Source organism: Leptodactylus fuscus, chromosome 4 (genome assembly GCF_031893055.1).
Source record: "Leptodactylus fuscus isolate aLepFus1 chromosome 4, aLepFus1.hap2, whole genome shotgun sequence".
Classification (NCBI taxonomy): domain Eukaryota; kingdom Metazoa; phylum Chordata; class Amphibia; order Anura; family Leptodactylidae; genus Leptodactylus; species Leptodactylus fuscus.
This window is the reverse complement of record NC_134268.1, coordinates 62,178,612-62,203,914: the sequence shown is the minus strand read 5'-3', so window position 1 is coordinate 62,203,914 and position 25,303 is coordinate 62,178,612. Positions and strand designations below refer to the sequence as shown.

General features: G+C 39.9%; 1 protein-coding gene and 1 non-coding gene across 2 annotated transcripts; one reads left to right on the top strand and one right to left on the bottom strand.

Moving 5' to 3' along the window:
- Positions 1 to 49: 49 nt before the first annotated feature.
- Positions 50 to 25,303, bottom strand: LOC142201312 (ethanolaminephosphotransferase 1-like). The gene is made up of 10 exons (XM_075272149.1): positions 25,247 to 25,303; positions 15,075 to 15,143; positions 11,119 to 11,227; positions 8,156 to 8,230; positions 7,406 to 7,674; positions 4,963 to 5,071; positions 3,445 to 3,493; positions 2,116 to 2,296; positions 818 to 1,000; positions 50 to 115 (listed from the first exon to the last, which is right to left on the bottom strand). The coding sequence occupies exons 1-10, from the start codon at positions 25,301 to 25,303 to the stop codon at positions 50 to 52; spliced, it is 1,167 nt and encodes a 388-aa protein (XP_075128250.1).
- Positions 14,379 to 14,483, top strand: LOC142201689 (U6 spliceosomal RNA). Its single transcript, XR_012715598.1, has one exon. It is a non-coding gene; the product is annotated as a U6 spliceosomal RNA (small nuclear RNA).

Genomic DNA, 25,303 nt, shown 5'->3' with positions numbered 1-25,303 from the left:
TCAAATCTAAAAATATGACAAAAAAACTGTAGATTTACATGTCAGTAACTCAATCTGCATACCGCTTCTTTAGTGAGAATACGTAAATATGGAAATGTCTGCTCAGTTGCTTTCCCTAAAATAAAAAATATTAAAAAATTAGTATTTCACACAATATTATGCACTGGAAACTAAATGCATGAATGGTGATGAAGTACATTTCTGTGTCATAGCACTGTACATGTACCTCTGTCTGTAGATGGCTGTATAGTGTAAGCCCATTCAGGTTATGGGCACAGAAAATTTACACTGTGAATGTGGACAACAAATCTGCATCAAAATGTAGCAATACAATCCTCATCTATTACATGTAGATTTCATTGATACACTTGGTGCAGAATTAAACCACAGATTTGTACTGCATTACAATAAATGGAAACAGAAACTCTGCAACAAATGTAATGTATAAATCCATCCTAAGGCCCGACAGTGTGGAAACGCAAGAAGTCTATGAATGCTGCCCAACACTATATCATAAATTTAATATAATATGAGATTTTGTGTGATTATTTGTCGCAATATCATTTAAGATAAATGTATGCACTATTTGTGTAGATACTTACAGATGTGTAACACTATGAAGGATTTCTGTAATAAAAAACTAAGCTGACTATACATATTTACACTTATTAAGCCGAAAGCTTCCTCTTGTGACATACTTAAACATGCTTGGGGCAAAAGATGGAGGACTGTTGAGTTGTCATCACACAAGTGAATGCAAAAAATAATTTAAAAAAATTGCCCAATAGCCAAATGCACTAATGTAACAAATACTCACCACACAAACTCCATAGTGAATGTGAGCTGCCGTAGCAAGCGCTGTGACAGCAAAGAACGTGAGCTCTTCCAGGGTCCCAAGATATCCAGACACAGCTAGACCAACCACCAAAGCCAAAGGCCAAAGAAGCCAATGGAAAGCTTCAGATCTGGTGTTACTCATCTGGCATATGATGACTCTGCACTGACAAATAAAGTTACAGATATTTATATAACTACAAGTAATTAAGAAAACTGCAGAAAACTGTATAACAATAATGTTAGGGCCCATGGAATCATAAGGAATGGGCCCCATGGTTTCACAGGCCCTGGCACGGTGTCTTAATGATGAATTTATGTTAATTATATGGTATGGTATTTCTGTGTGTTTCTCCCTCCCTATTTTATGTTCACAGTGATTTTACCTTATCATCTTCGGGTCAGCGGTGCCATGGCATGAGCAGGTTCTAGAAGTTTCTTGAAGTTTGCCCAGCAGCAGGAGCATCAGCTGATTGGACAGCTGGAAGCTGTGGCAGAGGTTTTGATTGGGTCAGCTGTGTCTCTAAGGCATGAGCAGGTTATGAGGGTATTCTGCCTGGTAGCGGATACGGCAGATGATTGGTCCGTTGGTTTCAGTGGCGGGAAAATGGAGCTTTATAAGGAGCAGTTTGTGAGGGATCTGTGGCAGCTTACCCAGGATCCAGATGGAGTAGCACCCGCCCCCCCTCCCTTGAAGATCCTATTTTCCTACCTGTCGCGATGCTTTGTTAGTGGGGAATTGTCCCCCAGCTAATGCTGGGGGGACTGTGTTTAATTAATTGATTTGGTGATCATTAATTGGTTAATATTGATTTTGGTTAATTATTGGTTATTTATTATTTAATAAAATATTTATTTTATGGTTATTTAACTTTTCATGTAACCCCTTAATAAAGGCATCGCGGCCAATTTTTATCCAATGAAGAATTTGGTGTGTTTGTGATTTATTTCAGGTAATTGGTATAAATGGTAAGTAATAAGTTGTGCAAATGGGCCTTTGTGAAACCATGTAGTTTATGGTGTATAATTTGAACGCAAGCTGAAGTTGTTGTGTGAACATAGCCTATGTTTGGTGCTGGCCATTAACGCACTTAAAGGGTAACCCATGTCCATATTTTCCAGACGTCACCCATTCTTGTATTGCATTGGAAGGACCAACACATGACTGGTTGCTTTGGGTAAGTTATATTTAAAATAAGGAACAAGAATAAAATGTCAGAGAACAAACATGTCTGCTTCCTAGAATAGTTATACAAAGAGCATCTCCAACTCCATACTTACAGTCACATTAGAAAAGAGTACACCGACCATCCATAAAAATAATCTTGGCTGTTGCTCCAGGATTTTACTTGGAGAAAAAATAGTCCAGACAGTCAATAAAATAAATAAAAGGGACGGAGAAAATAATGGTAGAAGTGCTTCATATACTGAGTTCTTCAGCAGGGTTTTCTGCCGATAAGCTCTGCAAGAAATAGAGGTGGAAGATATCATTGTCGCTGCCAAATTAATAGCTTCTGATTCCTGACTCTGCTTTATACAAATTAAATCTCATGGGGGGAATTTATTAAGACTGGTGTCTCCTATGCCAATGTTCATTCACACTGTCTCTGGCCTCCCAATAAATCTGGCGCATCTCCAGAGGTCCTAAAAAGTAGGAAGTGGGGCGGAAACACAACAAAGCGGCCCATCATTGCTGCAAATCTGGAGTGTGCGATAAAGATGCACCACTTATGATTTATGGCCATTTCCTGGCATATGTTGTTTAGTAAAGTCCCCCAATGTTTTGATTCATTTATGTCTTTTTATTACAGAAAAAAAAAAAAAGAAAAAACAATGCCATTGTGCTAAGTTATACAGGAGCATATAACTCAAAGCTCTAATATAATATTTAATGAAAATAATAGATTACATTTTCAAAATAAAATATATAGATTAAATAAGATGTTCTGGATATCCTTAACTACCTTTGGTTTACAAAGAAAAATAACTAATAATTACTATAAAATATTTGTGCAAACACAGGATATATTGATTTTCTATATTGGGGTAATGTAAAAATATGCCCTTGGGAATTTAGCAGGAAGATATAAGTGACTTCTGGTCTTCTCGTAGCGGCTGTTGCTGTATCCTCCCCTTCCCCCCTTTCTTTTTGTTTTCTTAGTTACGGCCTGGTTCAGGCCTGTTTCTGGTGTACCCCTTCTTTTACTTCTGTGTTTCCGTGGCCCTTTATGTTATTGGGCTGGGGGGTTCCCCCCCCCTGTCGATTCTTACTGCTTGGGGACTGCGCGCCTGGTCTGTTGACCCTTGTTTTCCATTGTTTTTCTGTTTTTATATATTTTTCTCTTGTGCTTTATTCTGTTCCTCTGTAAAAATCTCAATAAAACCCGATTATACATAAGTGACTTCTGATCCATTTAAAATGGGGGGCATGGAACCCCGCTTTATCGATTGCTGGGAGTCCAAGCATAGGCTTTATCACGTCAGTAGTAAATAAGTGAAAAACATCAAACCCCCAGACCCAGAAGGCATAGAAATATACATGTACACAGAATGAAGTACAAGAATTCAACAAATTTACACCTCCAATATGAATATGTAATGCCAACTTACATAACAATATTATATAATGTCTGGGGAAGAGCAATAAGCAAACTGCATCCTGAAAAATAGGAAACAAATATTCCATTAGAATTCAAGTATTACATTATAATCCCTGCACATATGAATTGCATAATAACATATAGTAGCGATTGCAGGATACGGCTTCTAGGGGCAAATTATCAAGACAAAAATACCAGTCTGGTTAAATAACCCCAATGCACCCAGAGAATGGGGATAATTGCCATGAGCCTACATTAAAATCTACACCGGCTCAAAGCTGACGTAGATTTCAGGCATCACTTATGCCAGAAAACTGGTGTAAATTATAAAACTGATGAGGAAGATGGTTCTACCCACGGCCCTTTTTGGCAAAGGGGCAAGGGTGACATAAATATGTTATTTTTGACAAATTTCATAGCAAATGACATCTTGAAAAAATTGAAAATCCTGTTTTGTTCCTTCTTTACTGTAGGAAATTGGAATAGAAGATTAAAATATCTCCCTCAGTGTATCTAACTTTTGTCTTAAGATATTAATTTTGAAATATATAAAATAACAGGATTTGATGTAAGCATTATACACAGTGAGTAAAGTTTCAGTGATTCCACTTCTGATTCCAAACAACACCATTGTACCACTGGGGGCAAGAAAGACTTAACATTAGATGCAATTCTGAAGGTGGGAGAGATCACACAGAAGAGGACAGTTGTGTTTATCACTATGAGAACAAAGTCCCCCATCCCCCGCTACCTGTAATTCGTCCCAGTGTCTGTACAGCTATAGACAGACTTTAAAAGACAAGAGTCAGAAAACAGTAAGTTAGAGGGAAGGAGACAATGGCTGTCAGCTTGGAGAAATTCTTTTGCACAAAATTATCATTTTAGGTAAAGTGATTTGCACTTTTTGGGTGATCACATTGGCCATCAAAAGAGCACAAGTTAGTTGAAACAACAGTGACTATTTAAGGTTTCAAGTATTTTAGATCTTAAAGGGGTTTTCTCATCTCCCTGTCTCAGCAGTTTGCCTGTTGTCTCTTTTTCTCATTTCCTGTATTTTCCCCTCCTCCCACCTCCAATTTTCTGAACAGGACACTATGAAGTATCACAATACTTATGCAGATCCGATAATATGCAGATGTTTGTATAGAAGGACTCCATGTTATCTATGAATTTACATAGAGAGATAACACTCTGTAAACTGTCAACTGCAAATAGCTGAACTGATTGTACTGCTGGCAGAGCTATAGATAACAATGAGAGCAGTGAGTGACATCGCTTGTCCTATCACACAGGTCCGGTGCTGTGGAAACGCTGTGTAAACAATGGGAGGAATAATTTCACATCACAGGAAAACAAAGCAGAATTTCTAAAGCAAAATATTTTTAGGAAAAGTCTTCTATTTACATAAGCTACCAGTATAGATAGGATCCTTGAGATGGGAATACCCTTTTAAACCACTATTACAATAGAAAGCAAACCAGCAATGTACATTGTCATTTATGTAATTCAGTTTACTAGGCATACATACCTACAAGGAATGTAATTAAAAAATCAGTCATATATACATGTGGGAATACTGGATTATGGAATGTTTCTACCCCAACGATCGCAGTGAGGATATAAACCAATGTCATTGACTGAAAAAAAACAAGAATACAATTATGGTTCAGGCTTCTGTACTTGTCAATAATATCAGAGAGCAAAAAACTGTGCAAGAAATATAGTTGTACTATTGATAATTGTAGTTAGTACCTGTGCACTTCCTGAGACTACGAAGCTCTAAACAAATCTTTAGGGATCTATTTATCCAGCTTTTCCCATTTACACATTTTTCATCAAAACCTGAATGGAAATTAAGCTGCAATAACCAGGAATGGCGACTACACAGTATACAGAGCTGTTTGTTTCTGGCATTGTACACGGAGCTAGGTCCAGGTGGCTTCCAATATTAGCAGATCGGTGGCAGTGCCAGGTGTTATTCCTTGTTCCTTTTAGAGGATACTAGAACCAAACTTATGAAACTACTTCCAGTTATAAAACAACTTTCCATAAGTGAACAGAACTGCTGTATATAAGAAACTTTGTAATATATCTTAATAAAGAAATCTATTTCCTTCCCCACTTATTAGGATGTTCTTTTCTCCTATTCTTCTCTAAGACTGCTTGTTTAGAGATCTGTCTACTTTTTGCCTCATATACAGAATTCTATGGAGAGGGGAAAGGAGGCTGCTAGTTAATTGATTTATTGACTCATTCAAGCCTTATCTTGAAGATTCTGCATTGTCATAAAAGCTTCATGACTGGGTGTAGCAGAGAGCAACAGCAGTAATATACTGTATATCTTAGTCTGCTTGGGGAGGAGGAGGCTACAGCTAAATATGTAAAAAAAAAAAAAAAAAGCAACTCAGTGTAATAAGTCCATGTATTCCTTGTAGAGCCTTTGTGAGGAAGGGTCTCTCCCCCATTCCAGTCCATTACTTAGTAATCCTATACCTCAGTATATATAGCACTGGAAATGTAATGCTGCTTTAAAAATAACCAATAACAAGAGCCTCCACGGGTTTAGTGCATCTTGCACTAGGTATTGAAACAAATATGTACCGTATTTTTCGGACTATAAGACACACTGGACTATAAGACGCACCCAGGTTTTAGAGGAGAAAAATAGGGGAAAAAAATTTTCAGGCAAAAAATGGTAAAATATTTAATATATGGGAGTTGTAGTTTTGGAACAGCTGCAAGGCCACATTGACAGGTGACCCTGCAGCTGTACGGGGATGTATAGGGCGTTTTTTTTGTGGGGCCAGGTGTACTTTTTAGATATACCATTTTGGGAAATGTTTATTGCTTAGATCACCTTTTATTTAATTCAGAGGCAAAACAGAGAGAAAAACCCGGCGGTTTAGCACTTTTGATTTTGACGTTCACTGTACATAAAAATATTAGTAGACAGGGCATTTTCAGACACAGGGATACCTAATGTATATGTTTCACAGTAATGTTATACTTTTATATGTATTCTAGGGAAAGGAGGTGAACTTTTATTTATTTTATTTTTTATTATATTAAGTGTTTTTTTTTTTTTTTTTTTTTTTTTTACTATTTTATTATCCTCCGCCTAGGGGGCTTGAACCTGCAATCATTTGATTGCAAGTCCCATAGACGGCAATACAAGTGTATTGCCGTCTATGGGAGATTCTATACATTACTATCGCGGAGGGTCATAGACCAGCCGCGATAGTAATATATATCTATGACAAGCCTCGGAGCCTTCATTAGGCTCCCGGCTGTCATCGGAACAGGTCGGCTCCTGCGGCCTCGCCGTGCAGGAGCCGGCCTGCATCACTAAAGGTATGGGGCCGGTGGGGACCAGCCCCGGGGCTAACTTTAAACTGCTGGGACCTGCGGAGGAGGAGCGGATTTGCAGCATGGCCGCGCTACTGCCACAGCTGGTTTTCTTCAGCGGCAGGAGCGTGGCAATCTGCAGGCCCCGGCAGCTAAGACACTCCCCGGCATCTGCTGTAATAGACCGGCGGATGCCGGGGAGTGTCTTAGCTGCCGGGGCCTGTAGATTGTCACGCTCCTGCCGCTGAAGAAAACCAGCGGTGGCAGTAGCGTGGCAATCTGCAGGCCCCGGCAGCTAAGACAGTCCCCAGCATCTGCTGTAATAGACCGGCGGATGCCGGGGAGTGTCTTAGCTGCCGGGGCCTGCAGATTGTCACGCTCCTGCCGCTGAAGAAAACCAGCGGTGACAGTAGCGCGGCCATGCTGCAAACCCACTCCTCCACCCACATTCAGATTATAAGACGCACCCTCATTTTCCTCCGAAATTTTGGGGGAAAAAAGTGCGTCTTATAGTCCGAAAAATACGGTACCTTTTCAGAATTTTTTTTTTTTTTTTGTATAGTTTCTATTTGCTAGACTGGAAAGACTACAAAGAAAATAGAAATAAGACGAAAGTAACAGCTCACCAACTGGCTGATATCATATGCCCAAGGAAGAAAGAGAACCCCAGTGTTGTATTTTTCCCAATGAGAAAGCATAAAGGTGAAGAGTACAACACTAGTCACTAAATACATCTTCATTGGTGATAATCCAGCATCTCCTGAATGACATCCAAAAATTGAGAACAAAGACAGTGGAAATATAGACGCTGTCCAGCTGTCAAGGCCATGGTCAAATAACTCTCCTAAAGGGCTGCTGGACTGAGTCCTCCTGGCATGTTTCCCATCAATTGAATCTGCAAATGACAAACAATTGAAGCTCTTAATCCAATTTTACAATGTTTATTACATAAACGTGACCCTACACCTCACATACAAAGCAATCTTATACTACATATATATGGATCTGTATTACACTCTGTGTGGTGCTATGCTATGCCCCTATGAGTCAGGAGAATGACTGTGCAAATCAGCACATGGATACATCTCCGAGACAAGTGAAAGCATCTCTGTAAAAAATTGTACACAATAAAATTAACAGAAGGGGGCTTACTCAAGATAATACTATAGATCCCATATGTGGCCTTGTGTGATCATATATATGTGTATTAAGCTTTAAAAAATCAAATAAATCCTGTAGTAGACTCTAAGCCTATGACACATGGATGGACATATTATTTCACTTCTGTAATAAAATGTCAGATCCCCGGGCAGTGACTAGTTGCACCCACTTTAAAGGGATTTTCCGGCAAGTAGTAAATAGATATATGACCATACCTAATGCATAAGCCAAAAAGTTTCCTAAAGCAGCAGATATCCAAACCCAGGTAGGAATATGCTGATAACCAATACCTGAAATAATGAGAAGGTTCAATATTAACACAATAGACAATTATCAGTATGGACCAATATTCACTAACATAGAGGTGTACAGTACATGTACTAGGTAAACCCTACTAATGAAACCATTTCCAAACATAAGAGTGGAGAATAGTCTACAGTAATAGCTATATAACACATCTACTGTAGACCTGTATAATATGTTCACATTGGCATTCCAGATACGCTGAATGATTATAATGGCAGGCACCAACATAGCCCAAAAGAACCCATTGAATGGGGCCCACCAAGCTTCCGTCCCTGTAATTCTGCTGGACTAAAAACACCTTCAGGCTAAGCCCCCACATAGCAGGCTACAGCGAAAAAGCGCTGCTGGAAAAATGCGGTAGAAACGCATCACAGATTTTTTCCCATCAAGGGTCAACACGGTGGCTCACTGGTTAGCACTGCAGCCTTGCAGTGCTGAAGTTCTGGGTTCAAATCCCACCAGGAACAACATCTGCAAGGAGTTTGTATGTTCTCCTCGTGTTTGCATGGATTTCCTCCCATTCTACAAAGACATACTGATAAAAAAAAAAGTTTGCCATGCTACTTCCCCATGTGTTGTGCTGCTGTTGGACGTAAGGGAAATGGAGGATTATGTAGATAATCTATTTTACCTTAGTCCAAACAGCAGCACAAACTACCCTCACTTAAGCTCTATTGATATATGTTCTAAATATTTTTTCGGAATGTCTTACTTTACTTTATAACTAACACAGGGAGGGGAGGTTTCCCTGACCTCTTAAAGGGGAAGGTTGATTAATTAAAAGTTCCACCTGTCCTGACAGAAAACAGCGACAGGAATATCCCATGTGTTGTGCTGCTGTTTGGACTAAGGGAAATCAGATTATCTACATAATCCTCCATTCTTGAGCATACAATCCCATTGAACCCCTTTTATCAACTGTTTAATGTCCAACCATCAGGGGCCATCAGACTACTTCACCTGCTTACAGCTGTTTAATGTCTATTCGCTGTACACTGGAAGCAGCCATCACTGCCATCTCAGCATGGACGTTCATAATATGGCACATATGTCAGCTATTATGAATAACCATCTACCTCTCTTTTACACCAATGGAATTCATGGGATAATTTTTGTGAATACAGCCATTGTCACCCCTTGGTTGCAGCAGTCTCTTATCGCTGTTCTTATCTGCTCTACCTTCTTCCATTTTCATTCAATACCAGTTTCAATTCTGATCTCAAATGCACTTGGATCAATTTTTGACTACTTGATATACCTTCTGGATTGTAATACAAGATGATGTTGATACTATATTCTATAATAATAATAATAATAATAATACATTTTATTTATATAGCGCCAACATATTCCGCAGCACTGTACAATTTATAGGGTTCAGATACAGACATACATAACAAAGAACGTCATTTCACACAATGGGACTGAGGGCCCTGCTCAAAAGAGCTTACAATCTATGAGGTAGAGGGGGTGACACAAGAGGTAGCAGGGGCAGCATTGCTTATACAGTGTTCAGACAATTTTGTGCATTAGGAATTGTGATAGGCTTGTCTGAAAAAATGCGTCTTTAGTTTGCGTTTGAAACTGTAGAAGTTGGGAGTTAATCTTATTGTCCGGGGTAGAGCATTCCAGAGAAGTGGTGCAGCTCGGAAGAAGTCTTGTATACGAGCGTGGGAGGTTCTGATAATAGAGGATGTAAGTGTTAGATCATTGAGTGAGCGGAGAACACGGGTTGGGCGGTAGACAGAGATGAGGGAAGAAATGTAGGGAGGTGCGGCATTATGGAGAGCCTTGTGGATGAGGGTGATAACTTTATATTTTATTCTATAATGACTAGGCAGCCAATGTAGTGACTGGCACAGACCAGAGGCATCGCTGTAGCGTCTAGCCTGATAGATGAGCCTGGCCGCTGCATTCAGAATAGATTGTAGAGGAGAGAGTTTAGTGAGGGGAAGACCGATTAGTAAAGAGTTACAGTAGTCAAGGCGAGAATGAATCAGAGAGACAATAAGTGTCTTTAGTGTATCTCTGGTAAGGAAAGTGCGTATTCTGGAGATGTTTTTGTGGTGGAGGTGACATGAACGTGCGAGTGATTCAATATGAGGGGTGAAGGAAAGGTCTGCGTCAAATATGACCCCGAGGCAGCGGGCATGCTGCCTAGGAGTTATAGTAAGGCCTGAGACTGCAATGGATATATCAGGGACAGATCTGTTAGATGGTGGAAACAGTAGTAGTTCAGTCTTAGAGAGATTTAGTTTCAGATAGAGCGAGGACATGATATTAGAGACAGCAGAGAGACAGTCACTGGTGTTCTGTATGAGTGCAGGGGTGATGTCACGGGAAGATGTGTATAATTGGGTGTCATCAGCATAAAGATGGTACCTGAAGCCAAATCTGGCGATGGTTTGTCCAATGGGGGCTGTGTAGAGAGAAAAGAGCAGGGGGCCGAGGACCGAGCCCTAAGGAACCCCAACAGCAAGGGAAAGCGGGGAGGAAACAGAGCCTGCGAATGATACACTGAAAGTGCGGTCTGAGAGATAAGAGGAGAACCAGGAGAGCGCAGTGTCATTGAAGCCGACTGAGCGGAGCATAGTGAGGAGAAGTTGATGGTCAACAGTGTCAAAAGCTGCAGAGAGGTCCAGAAGAATAAGAAGAGAGAAGTCACCATTGGATTTAGCCATTAGGAGATCATTGGAGACTTTTGTGAGAGCTGTTTCAGTAGAGTGCAGAGCGCGGAAACCAGATTGTAAGGGGTCAAGCAGAGAGATAGCAGAGAGATAACAGATATTCTGATTTAATGTATATTTATTTGTACAGGCCTTCATACACCATTGTTAGATAGTTTGCAATTTTAGAATGAAGTTAGTGTTACCTGATGCTGAGTAGTCCCAATCATAATAGGACAGAAGGATATAATTTACTACAATGATCAAAAATCCAGAGAAAGTTAACATGTTTGGAGCAATCCAAAGTGGCACTACCTGACAAAAAACAAAAACAAAAAATAATGTAAAAATTAATGTAGAAATTGTAACGCAAGAATGACTTAGTCATATGTATAAAGTGCTGGTCTGGTATGTGATAACAGTAGGTTACTCCATTACTGAAATCACACACCAGCTTCTTAGTATAAGGCTTCTGTAATTTTTCTCTAGAGTATCATTTCCCAAACACTGAGCTACAGAAATCTGCCTGTACCAGGGACGGATCCAGGGCCGGGCGAGCCGCACCTCTAATGGGGGCGACAGCCCGGGCGATTTTTTTTTATTATTTTTTTTATTTTTTGAGCCAGCGCAGGAAAGCTGCCGCTCTCTGTGCGCTGGTTCAGACGTCTACGTATCAGCATAGGCGGCATCATCACGCCGCCTACGTTGATACGTAGACGTCTGCTGAGAGAAGAGGATCGCGGAGGCAGCGGGAGCAGCAGCAGCGTGATCGGTAAGTATAATGACATTTTTTTTTGTTTTATTTACCAACCTTCCCGAACCTGATCACTGCCGCCCCCGCTTCCTCTTGTACTATAAGCAGCGAAGGCCGACAGTGAATACGCCCGGGCCAGGCCATGATCCCATTGCCGCTATTATTATACTCGGGGGTCTTTTCAGACCCCCAAGTATAATAATCGGAGCCCCAGGGGAGGAGAGGGAATATAAACAATGTTACTTACGCTGGGTTCACACCTGCGTTTGGGGTCTCCGTTCTATGGTTTCCGTCTTCTGCATGCCAGAAGACGGAAACCATAGACCGGGTCCGGCCGTGCGCGGCGGTGAGCGTTTTAGGCTCTCCGCCGCGAAACCGGATTTTTTTATCCGGACACAGAGTACTGCATGTCCGACTCTGTGTCCGGATTATAAAACCCGGTTTCGCGGCGGAGAGCCTAAAACGCTCACCGCCGCGCACGGCCGGACATCTCTCTCACCCACTCAAATGAATGGGTGAGAGAGAGTCCTGCAGGTTTCCGTATCCTGCCTGTGTTTTAGGCAGGAAACGGAAACCTAAGTACGGAGTGCCGGGCCGCAGATGTGAACGAGCCCTTACCTCTCCAGGATCTGATGTTAATCCTAGCTAGCTTCGGGCCTATATGGTAACGTCACGTGGTCTGGTATATTACCATATAGGCCCAAAGCCTGTGTTAGCAGTACCATATAGGCCTGAAGCCTGCTAGGATTAAAGGGATTCTACCACTAAAGCAACATTTTTTCTAATTACCATGCCGGAATAGACTTAAGAAAGGCTATTAGTCTCTTACCTGTAGACCTGGTCTTCATGGCGCCGTTCCTTAGAAATACCGAGTTTAACCGGTATGCAAATGAGTTCTCCGCAGCAATGAGGGCGGGCCCCGGTGCTCAAACGGAACTCATTTGCATACCGGTTAAAGCCGGTATTTCTAAGGAACGGTGCCGCGGAGACCACGTCTAAAGGTAAGAGACGAATAGTCGTTCTTAAGGCTATTCCAACGTGGTAATTAGAAAAAATGTTGCTGTGTGTGTAGGAAATTTGGAGGAAGCAGAGCTGTGTGTGTGTAACAGGAGTAACGTGAGTGAAGCATAATAGAGCCCAGATATATAAGTGCATCTCAATAAATTAAGATATCAAAAAGTAAATTTTTTTTTTAGTAACTCAATTAAAAGTGAAACACATACATTATATTGAGTCATTACAAACAGAGGGAAGGGCCCCTTCACACTACTGATACGCTGCCTGATTCTGAACGATAAAACACGGTCATAATCAGCGCGTATAAAGCTGATCCCATTCATTTCAATAGGGAGTTGGCATACGAGCGCTCCCCATTGAAATGAATGGACTGCTTTTTACTCTACGAGCGCTCCCATTGAAGTGAATGGGAAGTGCTCACGTGTACGGCTTGGACTGAGCCGAGCGCCGGGCCCCTTCACACGGCGAGCCGTACACATGAGCGCTTCCCATTCACTTCAATGGGAGCGCTCATAGAGTAAAAAGCAGCCCATTCATTTCAATGGGGAGTGCTTGTATGCCGGCTCCCCATTGAAATGAATGGGATCTGCTTTATACGCGCTGATTCTGACAGAATCAGGCAGCGTATCAGTAATGTGAAGGGGCCCTAAGTGTTTATTTATGTTAATATTGATGATTATGGCTTACAGCCAAGGATGCTACACTTGTACTTGTTTTTTGTTTTGTTTTTTCTTTAAGGAACTTGACAGGGAGATTGTTCCAAACATCTTGTAACTAAGCACAGACCTTTGAATGTATGCACCTTGTACTGCACACAAAGCTTTGGAGCGCGCGAAACGGCTGTTGCCTCTTTGCCTACGATGCTATTGCTCCCTCCCAGGAGATGTCTTTAATGCACTTCAAATAAAGGACTGTGTTTTTAAGAAGATATTTTGCCATGTGGTGAGTGCCCTCCCATTTTTATTCTTCTTTCCTGCTACCATTGGATGTATGCTTTCTCACATCCTTCTATATATTTATCTAATCCCAGACAGACTGACTCAATAATGTTGAGATCAGGAGGCCATATTATGACTTTCAGGACACACCAGTGGCGTAACTAGGAATGGCGGGGCCCCGTGGCGAACTTTTGACATGGGGGCCCCCCCCCAACTGACACCGACGCCAAAGACCTCGACCGACCCCCTCCTCCGCACTCTATTATGTCCCTTAGTAAGCCCTGCCCTATATATCTAATCCCAGACAGACTGACTCAATAATGTTGAGATCAGGAGGCCATATTATGACTTTCAGGACACACCAGTGGCGTAACTAGGAATGGCGGGGCCCCGTGGCGAACTTTTGACATGGGGGCCCCCCCCAACTGACACCGACGCCGAAGACCTCGACCGACCCCCTCCTCCGCACTCTATTATGTCCCTTAGTAAGCCCTGCACACAGTATTATGTCCATTAGTGGCTCCTGCACACAGTATTATCCCCCATAGTGGCCCCTGCACACAGTATTATACCCCATAGTGGCCCAACCAGGATTGGCAAGTAAATAGGGCCCGTAACAGCCTATTAAAAAAAAACAAAAAAAACGCAGCGGTATCGGCTGTCACCGGGCCCCCTAATGGCCCGCGCCCTGTGGCAGCCGCCTCCGCTGCCTCTATGGTAGTTACGCCCCTGGGACACACGTATGTTGATGTGATTTGTGCTTGCTTTGGGAGTATATATATTAAAATTGGAACGAGACAGAGAAGATTAGCATGGACCACACAAGGATGACACACAAATTTGTGAAGCGTTCCATATTTTTAGATCCTTTTATTTTCTATTTGATATATCTGTACATGCTGTCATTTCCAGATATTAAGTTTGCTTGTCATCTTTAGTTCATATTATTTTTGCTCATACTTTGTGATGTATAAATTACATTTGTAAAATTTTAATTTTCAAAACTAAAAAATGTTAATCAAATATTGATGTGATTTATTTACTTACATAGTGCTATCATATTCCACAATGCTTTACAGATGCTGTCAATGTCTGTTCCATATAGGGCTCACAATCTACTTTTCATATCAGGATGTCTTTTTTGGACCGTGGGAGAATACCTCGCAAACACAAGGAGAACATACTAACTCCTTGCAGATTTTGTCTATAGTCAGATTCAAACCTAGGACTCCAGTGCTAGAGTCTGATATGTTGGAATCTGACGTCTCTCATGGGGATTTGTTGGATTGGTTTCCTAAATTACAAATTGCCAGTCATTCCTAGTGACAGTGATGCCAAACTTTACAAACCCCTTTAATGTCAAAGATTTTATGTATAAATCGTTTTACATAAGGTCTGGACTAAAAATATACAATGACATACAGTATCAAAGAACATGGGAAATAGCTCTCACCTGTACAACTTTGTTCCATACATGCTGCATAACATATACAGATATGGGATTTGTGTCCACTGCACTGTACTGAAACAAAAAAAAAAAAACAATTGTCAGTTTTAAAGTCAGGAAATTCAAGAACATTTTTTTTTTATTTTATGTTATTGTAAAGTGTTATATGGCACTGACAACATATACCATAACATAATAATGAATGGCCGAATAGACTCTGGTGTCAATTATTAAATGATAAGTTGTCAAAAAATATCTTCTGTATGTATAATGATAACCTTATATTATTGTAATTGCAACTGACAAAAATTTTAGATATACATAATTTGCAAACAAATGTTTTACTTGTTTCATTTCTTTACGTCTTAAAGTAAAGTTTTATTTATTCTTTTTATAAATCAATAGTGCAAGTGAAATTTGAAAACTTTATTAAAGAAAAGTACCTGTGCCCTTAAAGGGAATGTCAGCAGGAAAAGTGGTATCAGACTAATGACAAGGCGGCTTCTACACTTTCCAAAGATTCCTTTCTTATTCTGCATTGTAGCTACATTTTAATGAAAATCATCATTTTATTCTTACGCAGGAGTGAGTCTTCTCCTGCTGGGACTTCACTCTATGCTCTACATAACCAGCACTGGCAGGAGAAGACTCGCCCCTAAAGCCATTTTCAGGTAATTTGCATAAGAATAAAATTCTGATTTTCATGAAAATGAAGCTGCTTGGAAAAATTAGAAAGGAACCTTTGGAAAGTGTAAAAGCTGCTCAACAAGGTATTATCATTATTTTGATACTGATTTTTCTACTGTCAGACTCCTTTTAGCTATTAGAATTGTCTTCACTTCTTACCTGAGCGATTTCAGTCCTACTTAGAATACGAGCAGTATCAATTTACAATTAACTCTATAGAGAGGGGAGGGGAAGGAGAAAACAGAGATATGAGGCTGACTACAGCATAAAATAAGTTATTCCTCAGGAGATGGAAAGGAGAAGGCTCGATATTAATTCCTGAAAAATCCAGCTGTCTTGTGAAAGAGAACTGTCTTTCTATACTGCAGATATCCCTCTGTTTTGAAGAGCTCTCCTCTTCTTCCCACCCCCTCTCCATAGACTTTTATTGTACAGATTTGATCAGTAACAGAACGAGTAAAAAAAGTATATTTCAGAATTTGAATAAAAGTTTTGTTATGCTTTTAAGGGAAGTAGACTGACTAGCTAGCTACTAATGGATACAACTTAAAGACAGGGATAAGCCCAAATGTCGGATTCAAATCTGACATGTATTTTGCCAACTATGAAGCTGCACCTTTAAATTTCTGCCATTTATTTCCTATGAATGTACAGCAAATCCATAGCATATTTGCATGAGCAAACCCACCCTACAGCCAAAATTTCTGTTTGAAGATGTTCTGATTCCTGTAAGCAGAGTGGTGGAAACCCCAATCATACGCATAGATATGCATTTCAGATGGATTAGAGCACAGAGTACGTCACATGATCCTAACCAAAGAATGTATTAAAATACATCTAAAAAAGGAGACAGAAGGTCTAGGCAGTAAATCTAGACATTGAAGAATTTATGGTATTGATCAACTAGTCTGTCATTAACCATGCAACAATTTCTGTACTTTTAATTTATAAAGAGTGTTAGAAGATTTCCACAATTTGGTTATAATCTGCTTAAATAAAGGTATTGCAAGTCATCTTTATTAAAATATATCAGTCAGTCAACAAAGAATTGTGCATCTTTATATGACAAATGGAAAATAGCACTTCCTAGATCTTTCTGGACTTATAACCTCTCTACAGATAAAGCACATGTGCACATTACAACTTCTAAGACATTTTTAAAGTAATAGGAAACAGGGCTATTTTCTAGAGAAGATGATAAGGTGTGTACTAGCTACTAAATAGGAAATATGTGGATCCATATTTTTTGCAGGTTCTCATTCTTAGTGGTATATTGTAAAATTTAGCATATTTTTGACAAATGAAGAGGCATAGATGTCACATTCATGCATTACAGATTGATTTCAAAGGGTACCATGTAAGGAACCATTCAGTGGCGTTACTAAAGTTTTGTGGGTTCCGGTGCAATCTTTTGTCCAGTGCCCCCTACCTCATTCCTACTACAAATTCTTGATGGTGATGGTTACGAATGGTAAGGAGTTTAATCCACCTTAGTGTGGTTAGGGTAATCTGTGGGTCTCCTTGGCTTGTTGATTATATATATATATATATATATATATAGATATAGATATAGATATAGATATAGATATATGTATGTATAATCAATGTCCATATGTGTTGCACTGAAATGTTACTTTGATTATCGAGGGGTTTTTCCATTAGTGTGGCCATTAAGGGTTAATAAGTAGGTAATACCATCTGCTATGCATACTAAAGATATGAAACAATAGTGATTTATCTGTTTCAAGGTTATTGAATGTTTGCCATATGAGGTGACTGTGTAGTTTACTATTAACTGACAAACGTACCAGGAGGTGCTATAAGACTTGGTGTGATAAAAAGCAATAAATCTATGAATAGTACAAGATTACTTGTCATTAGCTAAATCTAATGTGTCCTCCCACTGCATTCCCAAAGATGATTTTCCACTGATAGATACAGGTTACAAAGCAAGATTGGAAACAAGCATAAAACATGTATTTAACCCCTTCTTGCTGCAGGCAATTTTTTTATTTTCATTTTCCATTTTTGACCCCCCCCCCTCCAAAGCCCATAACTTTTTTTTTATCTCTCTGCTCTCAGAGCCATATGAGGTCTTAATGTTTGCAGGACAAATTGTTCTTCATGATGCTACCATTAATTATTTTGTACAATGTACTGGGAAGGTGGGAAAAAAATTCAGAATGGGTGGATTTGAAGAAAAATTGAATCCTACATCATTGGCAAAAGTCACAACTGTACATATATATATATATATATATATATATATATATATATATATATATTATTTAAAAATAAAGAATGAAAAATAAACAAAAAAAAGTTTAAAAAAACCCTCCACCTTTACATTAAAAAAAACATAATATAAACAAAACTAAAACAAACTTGTTAGGTATCCCCGAATGCGTATAAGAGCCCACTATCCATAAGTAGCACCTGTATGGTGAATGCTATAAAAAATATATACCACAATGTGCAAGTTAACGTATTACGGTGATGCCAGCAAAGTCGTTAATTTTCAAAAAGTGGCATTTTATTTTGTAAAAGTGGTAAAATATGATCAAACCAATATAAATATAGTATTGCTGTAATCATAATGACCCGTTGGACAAAGCTGCCATGTCATTTTTAATGCAGCATGAACACCGTAAAAACAAAATGTAAAAAATGATGATATAATTGTGTTTTTGTTTTTTTAAACTGTAATTTTTATTATAGAATTTTTGATTATATACAGAAAGCAAAAATTAAACAAAAAAGAAACATCTTAGAGGGGAGAGGCTTAAATCCAACCCCCCTAAAATGGTATAAAGTAAAAAAAAAAAAGAAAAAAGACAAGACAAGGGAGATGAGAGGGAAACAGAGAGGGAAGGACGAAAGGAAGTAAGGTAGAGGTCAGAAGCCCTGCAAGATACAGTACGCATCGCAAGGGGTTACACTTACGGATGAGGAGGGCATCACAGGAGCACAAGCAAAGGAGGGGACGTTACAAAGGTATGATGCAGGCAGGTGCACGATGGCTTGGGGAACGCCTGGGGTGCACGGAGAGGTTCATTTGCATATTGGTTTTACCGATATGTAAAAAACTAAAATCTAGTAGCAGCACCTGAATAGCCTTTTTAAAGGCTATTCAAGCATGTCGCTATCTAAAATGATGATTTACAAATGATAGAGCCCCTTTAATAAAGGCTAAGTAACACAACTCGTCACACAAAGAATAAGCCCACATATAGCTGTCAACAGAAAAATAAAAAAAACTATTAATCTACAAACTACCCTGTTTCTTTAAAGAGTTAAATTGATCTAATATAGAATCACATCACGTCATGTAAAGACAGGGCAATCACAACATCCTAGACAAACATCAGTCTAGCCACTATGTCTATACAGACTATGGCAGAATGTATTAAACTAAGTATGTCAAAAAACTATTTTTGTGCATATATTTTTTACTTTTTTTTTTTTTTTGCTGCATTGTATCCTTGCATGCCAATTTTCTCAAAAAAGTGAGCTGATGGGGCCTAGTAGGAGTGTTGTAACCTCCTGTAGCCCAGCTTGAGTTTCTACCACATTGAGGGACAGCAAGGCGCCTAATTCATTAAGAATGTGTCTCCATATAAATTAGGGGCAGCTCCACACCAAAATGCTGGTCCTAATCATTTTCTCTCACCGTATCTAACAGCGCTGTTGGCTGATCCCTGAGGAAGCATTTTTTTGGTTTCTAGCTGTGATATTGACCTCCTGGTGAGATAACAGAACTGCATGGCGTTTGCTGAGTGCCAATTGGGCCTGGATGCTGAGGAGTGGAATGCAAATGGGCTAGAAGATTGGAAGATGGGCAGGAGAATGTCTCCTAGAAGTCAGAGCGGAAAGAGTTGCTTATCACTTTGTGACCACTATGTATAATATAAATGGTGTATAATATATAAAGGCGAGGGGGGTATAATATAAAGGTGGCAGAGTAGGTTGTATATAGAGATGAGACAATTGAAGCTGATGAAGTAGAATTCGATCCAAATTTCAGGAATTATTCAATTTGCATCGAATCCAGATTTCCTAACTCTTCGTGGTAATGAATGGCATTTTTTCTAAAATGGCTGTTACACATGTTAGGATATGGGGCAAGGAACTCTAGGAATGCAGGATCACCCAAGATGCCATGAATGCAGACAATAAGCAGCCAGCCAGTTCTGTGATGTCACAGCCCCTTAACCCCTTTGTGACCGCCCACAGATGTAATTGACAGCTAACACGCTGCTCCATAACCCCAGTCGGAGCATAGCTCCGATCACGGGTTTTAACCCCTTGGATGCCCCGGTCAAAAATGAATACGGCAACCAAAGGGATCCGCCATGCTATATTTCCCCTTCGGCATTCCCCGTGGAGAGATCTGGATATGCATCTTTGGCAGCCCAGGATCTGGCCAGGGAACCGGTGCTGCTAGTAGCCCCTAGTACCTAGTTGATCCTGCCCAGAAGTGAGGAACCCTGCCTATGTGTTTGCATAGACTGACTTTCTCTATAGATTACAATACATGTGTATTGCAGTCTATTGTGCTTAACCAGTGATCATTGCATCGTTGGTTCAAGCCCCCTTGATGGACATCACTAAAAACCACTGCAAGGCACAGTGTTCTGCTCCACTATATGGACTCTCTGCAGCCAGGAAATAGATGTTTTTAACGTAATTTGCTGAAAACTTATTTGGATCAAATCGAATAGTATCAGAAAATTTGGCAAAGTTGCCGAACCAAATTTTTGCAAAATTCAACTCATCTCTAGTTGTGTATAATATAAAGATTAAGGGAGCTTGAGTAGAATATAAAGATGAATGATGTCATATAACATAAAGGTGGGGAGAGCAGTGTATAATATACAGGTGGGAGACAACTGTGTATAATATAAGGGCCCAGTGTATATAAGGGGAAAGGTACTTTCTATAATTGGAGAGTTATTATATAAATGAGCCTTCTATAATATAGAGAGGTGAGAACGTTTTGAGGTATAACAACAAAGGTGCTCTCAGGGTGTGCATAGGGGATGAAATTGAGTTGGACCAGTGAGTGAACGGGGCGGGCCAAGTCTAAAGTTTGTTCGTATATACAGTATACATATATGCACACATATGTATAGAGAGAGAGAAAGAAGGAACATGTATTACAGACGACTTTGCTTTAAGCTTATTTTTAATGTCAACTTGCAACAGAATCCAGCCTGTAAGTGCAGAAGTAGGTCACTAGGAGAAATAAGATCTAATTTTGGTTAATTAATCATAAGTCCTTTTCGCCTACATTGCTGACATGCAGACAATAGTTTAGCACTAAACTAAACCTGAATCTAAAATGAATAGAGAGATTTTATGCTATATTGGTAAAACACTATATACATTTTGACAGCATAGTTTATAGTACAGTATATTGTTATTGCTATGTTTCAAGATTTACTAATCCTGTCTAATTTCTAAACAAATTTAGGTCCTCTTTAAAATTTGGCAATATTATCTTGCCTGATGGTAAATCTTAAATCAGGCTCATCTTTAAACCCTTGTGAAAGCAGTCTAATTGGGCATTAAAGCTTTTTCATATTCTGCATCTCTAATTTCCAAAATATATAACTTTTTTCTGTGAACATGACCATATGAGGGCTTATTTTTGACTAACAGGTTATATTTTTAGATTTTTTTTATGTTTTATTATATTCATATTGGTATTACCATTTTTAGGCTATGGAGATGTCACTTTTTTTTTTTTTTTTTTTTTGGGGGGGGGGTGTTGCTGATTGTGCTCCAGTTTTTTTACCTAAAGTCAGGAGTGGATTTAACAGAAGGGAAAAGGCTAAGAGCTTCCTTTTATATTGTCCATTCCTTTTCAAGCCACTCCTGACTGGCTCAGAAAAACGCAGCAAAATCTGCAACACAAACACTGTGTTTCCTCAACGTGGGGCTTAATTGAATAAAACTTTATTTTGTAAAAATAAATAACCATTTGCTAGAGCCATAACTTTTTTATACTTTTGTTGAATGAGTTATGTGAGGGCTCTTTTTTTTTTTGCATACCAATTTGTGTGTGTGTGTGTGTGTGTGTGTGTGGGGGGGGGGGATTGTACAATGTTTTGATAGCGACAACTTTTGATCACTTTTGAATGCTTTTATGGAGGGAGTTAAGATATCCAAAATATATTAATTTACACTGTGGTATTTATTTTCGTTAAAGTGTTCACTATACAAGATAATACCTGTTTTACTTTTAAAACTTTTCTTTTTATTTCTTATTATTTACTTTTCATGCTTTTATAAACGCTTTTCAATTTCCTTTGTATTTTTTTTCTAGCATCCCATTTGGGGACTTGAGCCTGGGAAGTCTTGATCCCCTGTACAATATACTGCAACATTTTTTGTATTGCAATATATTATACATAGACTATCTATGTGTAATAGGGCCAGGAAGCTATCTAGGAGGTAATGGACACATGATCTTAGGGTGCATTCACACGATGTAACACGGCACTGATTCTTGCACGATAACTTGTAAGGACCAGCAATGCAATTGACTTCAATGGGTTCCGTTTAACGCTCGTAACACATTGAAATCATTGGGAGGATTTTTAATCCATTAATTTCAATGTGTTAGGTGCGTTAAACGGAAACCATTGAAGTCAATGGGATTCCGTTTTGCAGTGCTGATTCTTACACGAGTTATCATGCAAGAATCAGTGCCGCATTACATTGTGTGAATGCCCCCTTAATGTGTGGGACTGAGAGGGTGCCCCAACCCTTAGCCATCCAGATGTCAAGATCAGGGCATCTGGGGGTAGTTTGCTGCTGTCATTTTCATTGGCATTCAGTGGTACCTATATACTTGATGATAGTAACTATAGGAGTTAATAATATTCATAATAATATTAAAAGTAATCATGTGAAAAATCAGAACTAACTGTTGCAGATTTTAGTGTGGATTGTTGAAGGTGTTCTTTCTTACTTGAGGTTAAGACCCCACGAGCCAGAAAAGCCACGCTAAAGCGCTGCGGGAACAATAGCGGTTCTTCCTGCACACTTTTAACAGACAGTTCAAAGAGTTGTCCTCCGCGGACTTTCTGTTACAATTATATATATGGGAAAGCTGCCAGCATTTCCGTAGACATAATTGACATGTTTTGATTTTCAAAACTGCGACGTTTTTGGAAATAGCAGCGTTTCCGCGCTGCGATATTTTCCACAAAGTGGGCATGGAATTCGCATGAATCCCGTCCACTTTGCAAGTACTGTAAAACGCCGCAATTTTGCCTGCTGCGTTTCCCCGTGGGGAAATCGCGGCATTTCCAGCCCGTTGGGCCCGGCCTTATGCAGATTTTGTTGCTAATTTCACCCCTCCCTTTGAAATAAATCACACAGAGAGCCCAGTTCTACCTCTGATAAAATCAGAGATATCACCAGATAAAGACACTACCAGGTGTCAACTGATGATGTCTTCAGAAATAGCAGAATTAGAACCTGGTGGAATATGAAACCTATGGTTTGCGGCTTTTATAGGACACCTGAACCACTGTTCTAGGTGATGTAGAACCCTTGAAGTGCCCCCCTCCATTCCTCAGCCTTTTCTGCATGTAAAACTCTACCACAAAATTAGAACAAAGAATTGACATGAAATTTAAAAAATCCAGAACATATGTCAATTTTTGCACAGACTGCATGGTGCTACTGAAAAGCTACTTTATTTCACTGCAGATTTTCCCCATGAATGCCTGCTCAGAATGTATGCAGTCACTACCACATGCAGGTAGCCTTAGGAGTCACGTGTAAGAGTAGAAACATTCGGTATTAGAATAGAAGTATAAATCTTGCAAGCTGCATTTGGAATAACATTATAAATAAAGATCCACCTCTTAAAGAGGGTGTCCAAGTCCAACTAATTTTCATTGATGACCTAGTCTAAGGATAGGTCAGTAATAAGAGATCAGAGGATGTTTGACACAAAGTAGCGCCGCTGATCAGCTGTTTGAAAGGGGTGCAGCACTTGTACGAGTGCCGTAATCTCTTCACATTTTACATTACTTATTGTCGTTTCAAACATGCAATTCTCTTTATTTTCATCCAATTCACTTCTATGGGACCAGCCTGTAATTACATTGCACGGCCACAGGGAAACATCCGGCATTTGATATAAACAGTGAGGTGGCCACGCTGATCTCTTATTGATGACCTATCCTGATGACAGCTAATCAAAAAATTAGTCCAGTCGTCCCCTGCTTTTCTGCTTACTTTATTGAAGCTGCAACTTGCCGAAATGGCATATGACCACTTCAAGCCTTGTGTTCTACATACTCACATCATTGGTGTGCAAGTGAATGGATAGATAAGTTATGTGTGAGTATGGAGACTAACTGCTTCAGAAATGTAAACATAGACTGTCCCCTTGACCATAGGTTATCACCTATGCATACCTCCCAACTTTTGAAGAAGTAAAAGAGGGAGAAAATGTGCGCTGCGCATAGCGCGCCGCGGCAAATTCGGCTCCACCCACTTTTATGTTGACTCTGCCCATTCCCATTCATTTTTCATGTGCCCACACACAGTATAGTCCTCCTACAGTCACCAATAAATTATATGACCCCCTCCATCTCTCCCCCAGTTTCATATACACCCTTCATCTGCCCCCAGTTTCATGTCACCCCCCTCCATCTCTGCCCCCAGTTTCATGTCCCCCCATCTCTTCCCCCAGAATCATGTCCCCCCATCTTTGCCCCCAGAATCACGTCCCCCCATTTCTGCCCACAGTTTCATGTCCCCCCATCTCTTCCCCCAAAATCATGTCCCCATCTCTGCCCCCAAATTCATGTCTCCTCCTTCTCTGCCCCAGTGTCATGCCGTTCTCCCACCTTCATCTGCCCCTAGTTTCAAGCCCACTTCATTTTTCCCCTCAATGTTTAACACAAAAAAACCCCACTTATACTCACCTTCCAACGCTCCGGACGGACGCAGATCTGTGTTGGAACCGGGACATACCTCCTGCCAACCGGGACCGCAGGACAGGACACCGAAATCGTGAATGTCCCGCGGAAATCAGGATGGTTTGGAGGTATGCCTATGCAGCGACAAATATATTTTAAAGCGAAACCCCTTCGAGTGCCTTAGGCAGGGTTTACACAGCGTTCTTTACTGAAGAACTGCATGTACCTGCAGTAATGAGTAGCACATGACTATGCAGTTCATCTGTATGCTAAAGGACAGTACATTGAAGACCTCTGTCTTACGGGTAACATAGTAGGAATGTGCTACTCACAACTGCAATTACAAGCTGCATGTAGTTCTTCAGAAAAAAAAGCACTGTGTAAACACAGCCTCACAAGACAGAACTATGATAGTAAGTACACTTATAATTATAGAGCCCAAACTCTGCACAAACATAAGATCACAAGGATATCACAGTCATATTCTCATTAGCAAATACAATAAAATCCAGTATACCTGCATGAATGAAAAGTTTTTTTCTTTACCTTGTACTTGTCAAAACCAGCCAGTTGATCGGAGGTGATATACTGGTAACTAAACAT

Excerpts from the sequence above, each read along its gene's own strand:
- LOC142201312 (XM_075272149.1), bottom strand. The coding sequence starts at position 25,303 with ATGTTTAGTTACCAGTATATCACCTCCGATCAACTGGCTGGTTTTGAC. Across the intron at positions 15,144-25,246 it reads CTGGTTTTGACAAGTACAAG|TACAGTGCAGTGGACACAAA; the intron begins GTAAAGAAAAAA and ends TTTTTGTTTCAG. Across the intron at positions 11,228-15,074 it reads TATGGAACAAAGTTGTACAG|GTAGTGCCACTTTGGATTGC; the intron begins GTGAGAGCTATT and ends GTTTTTTGTCAG.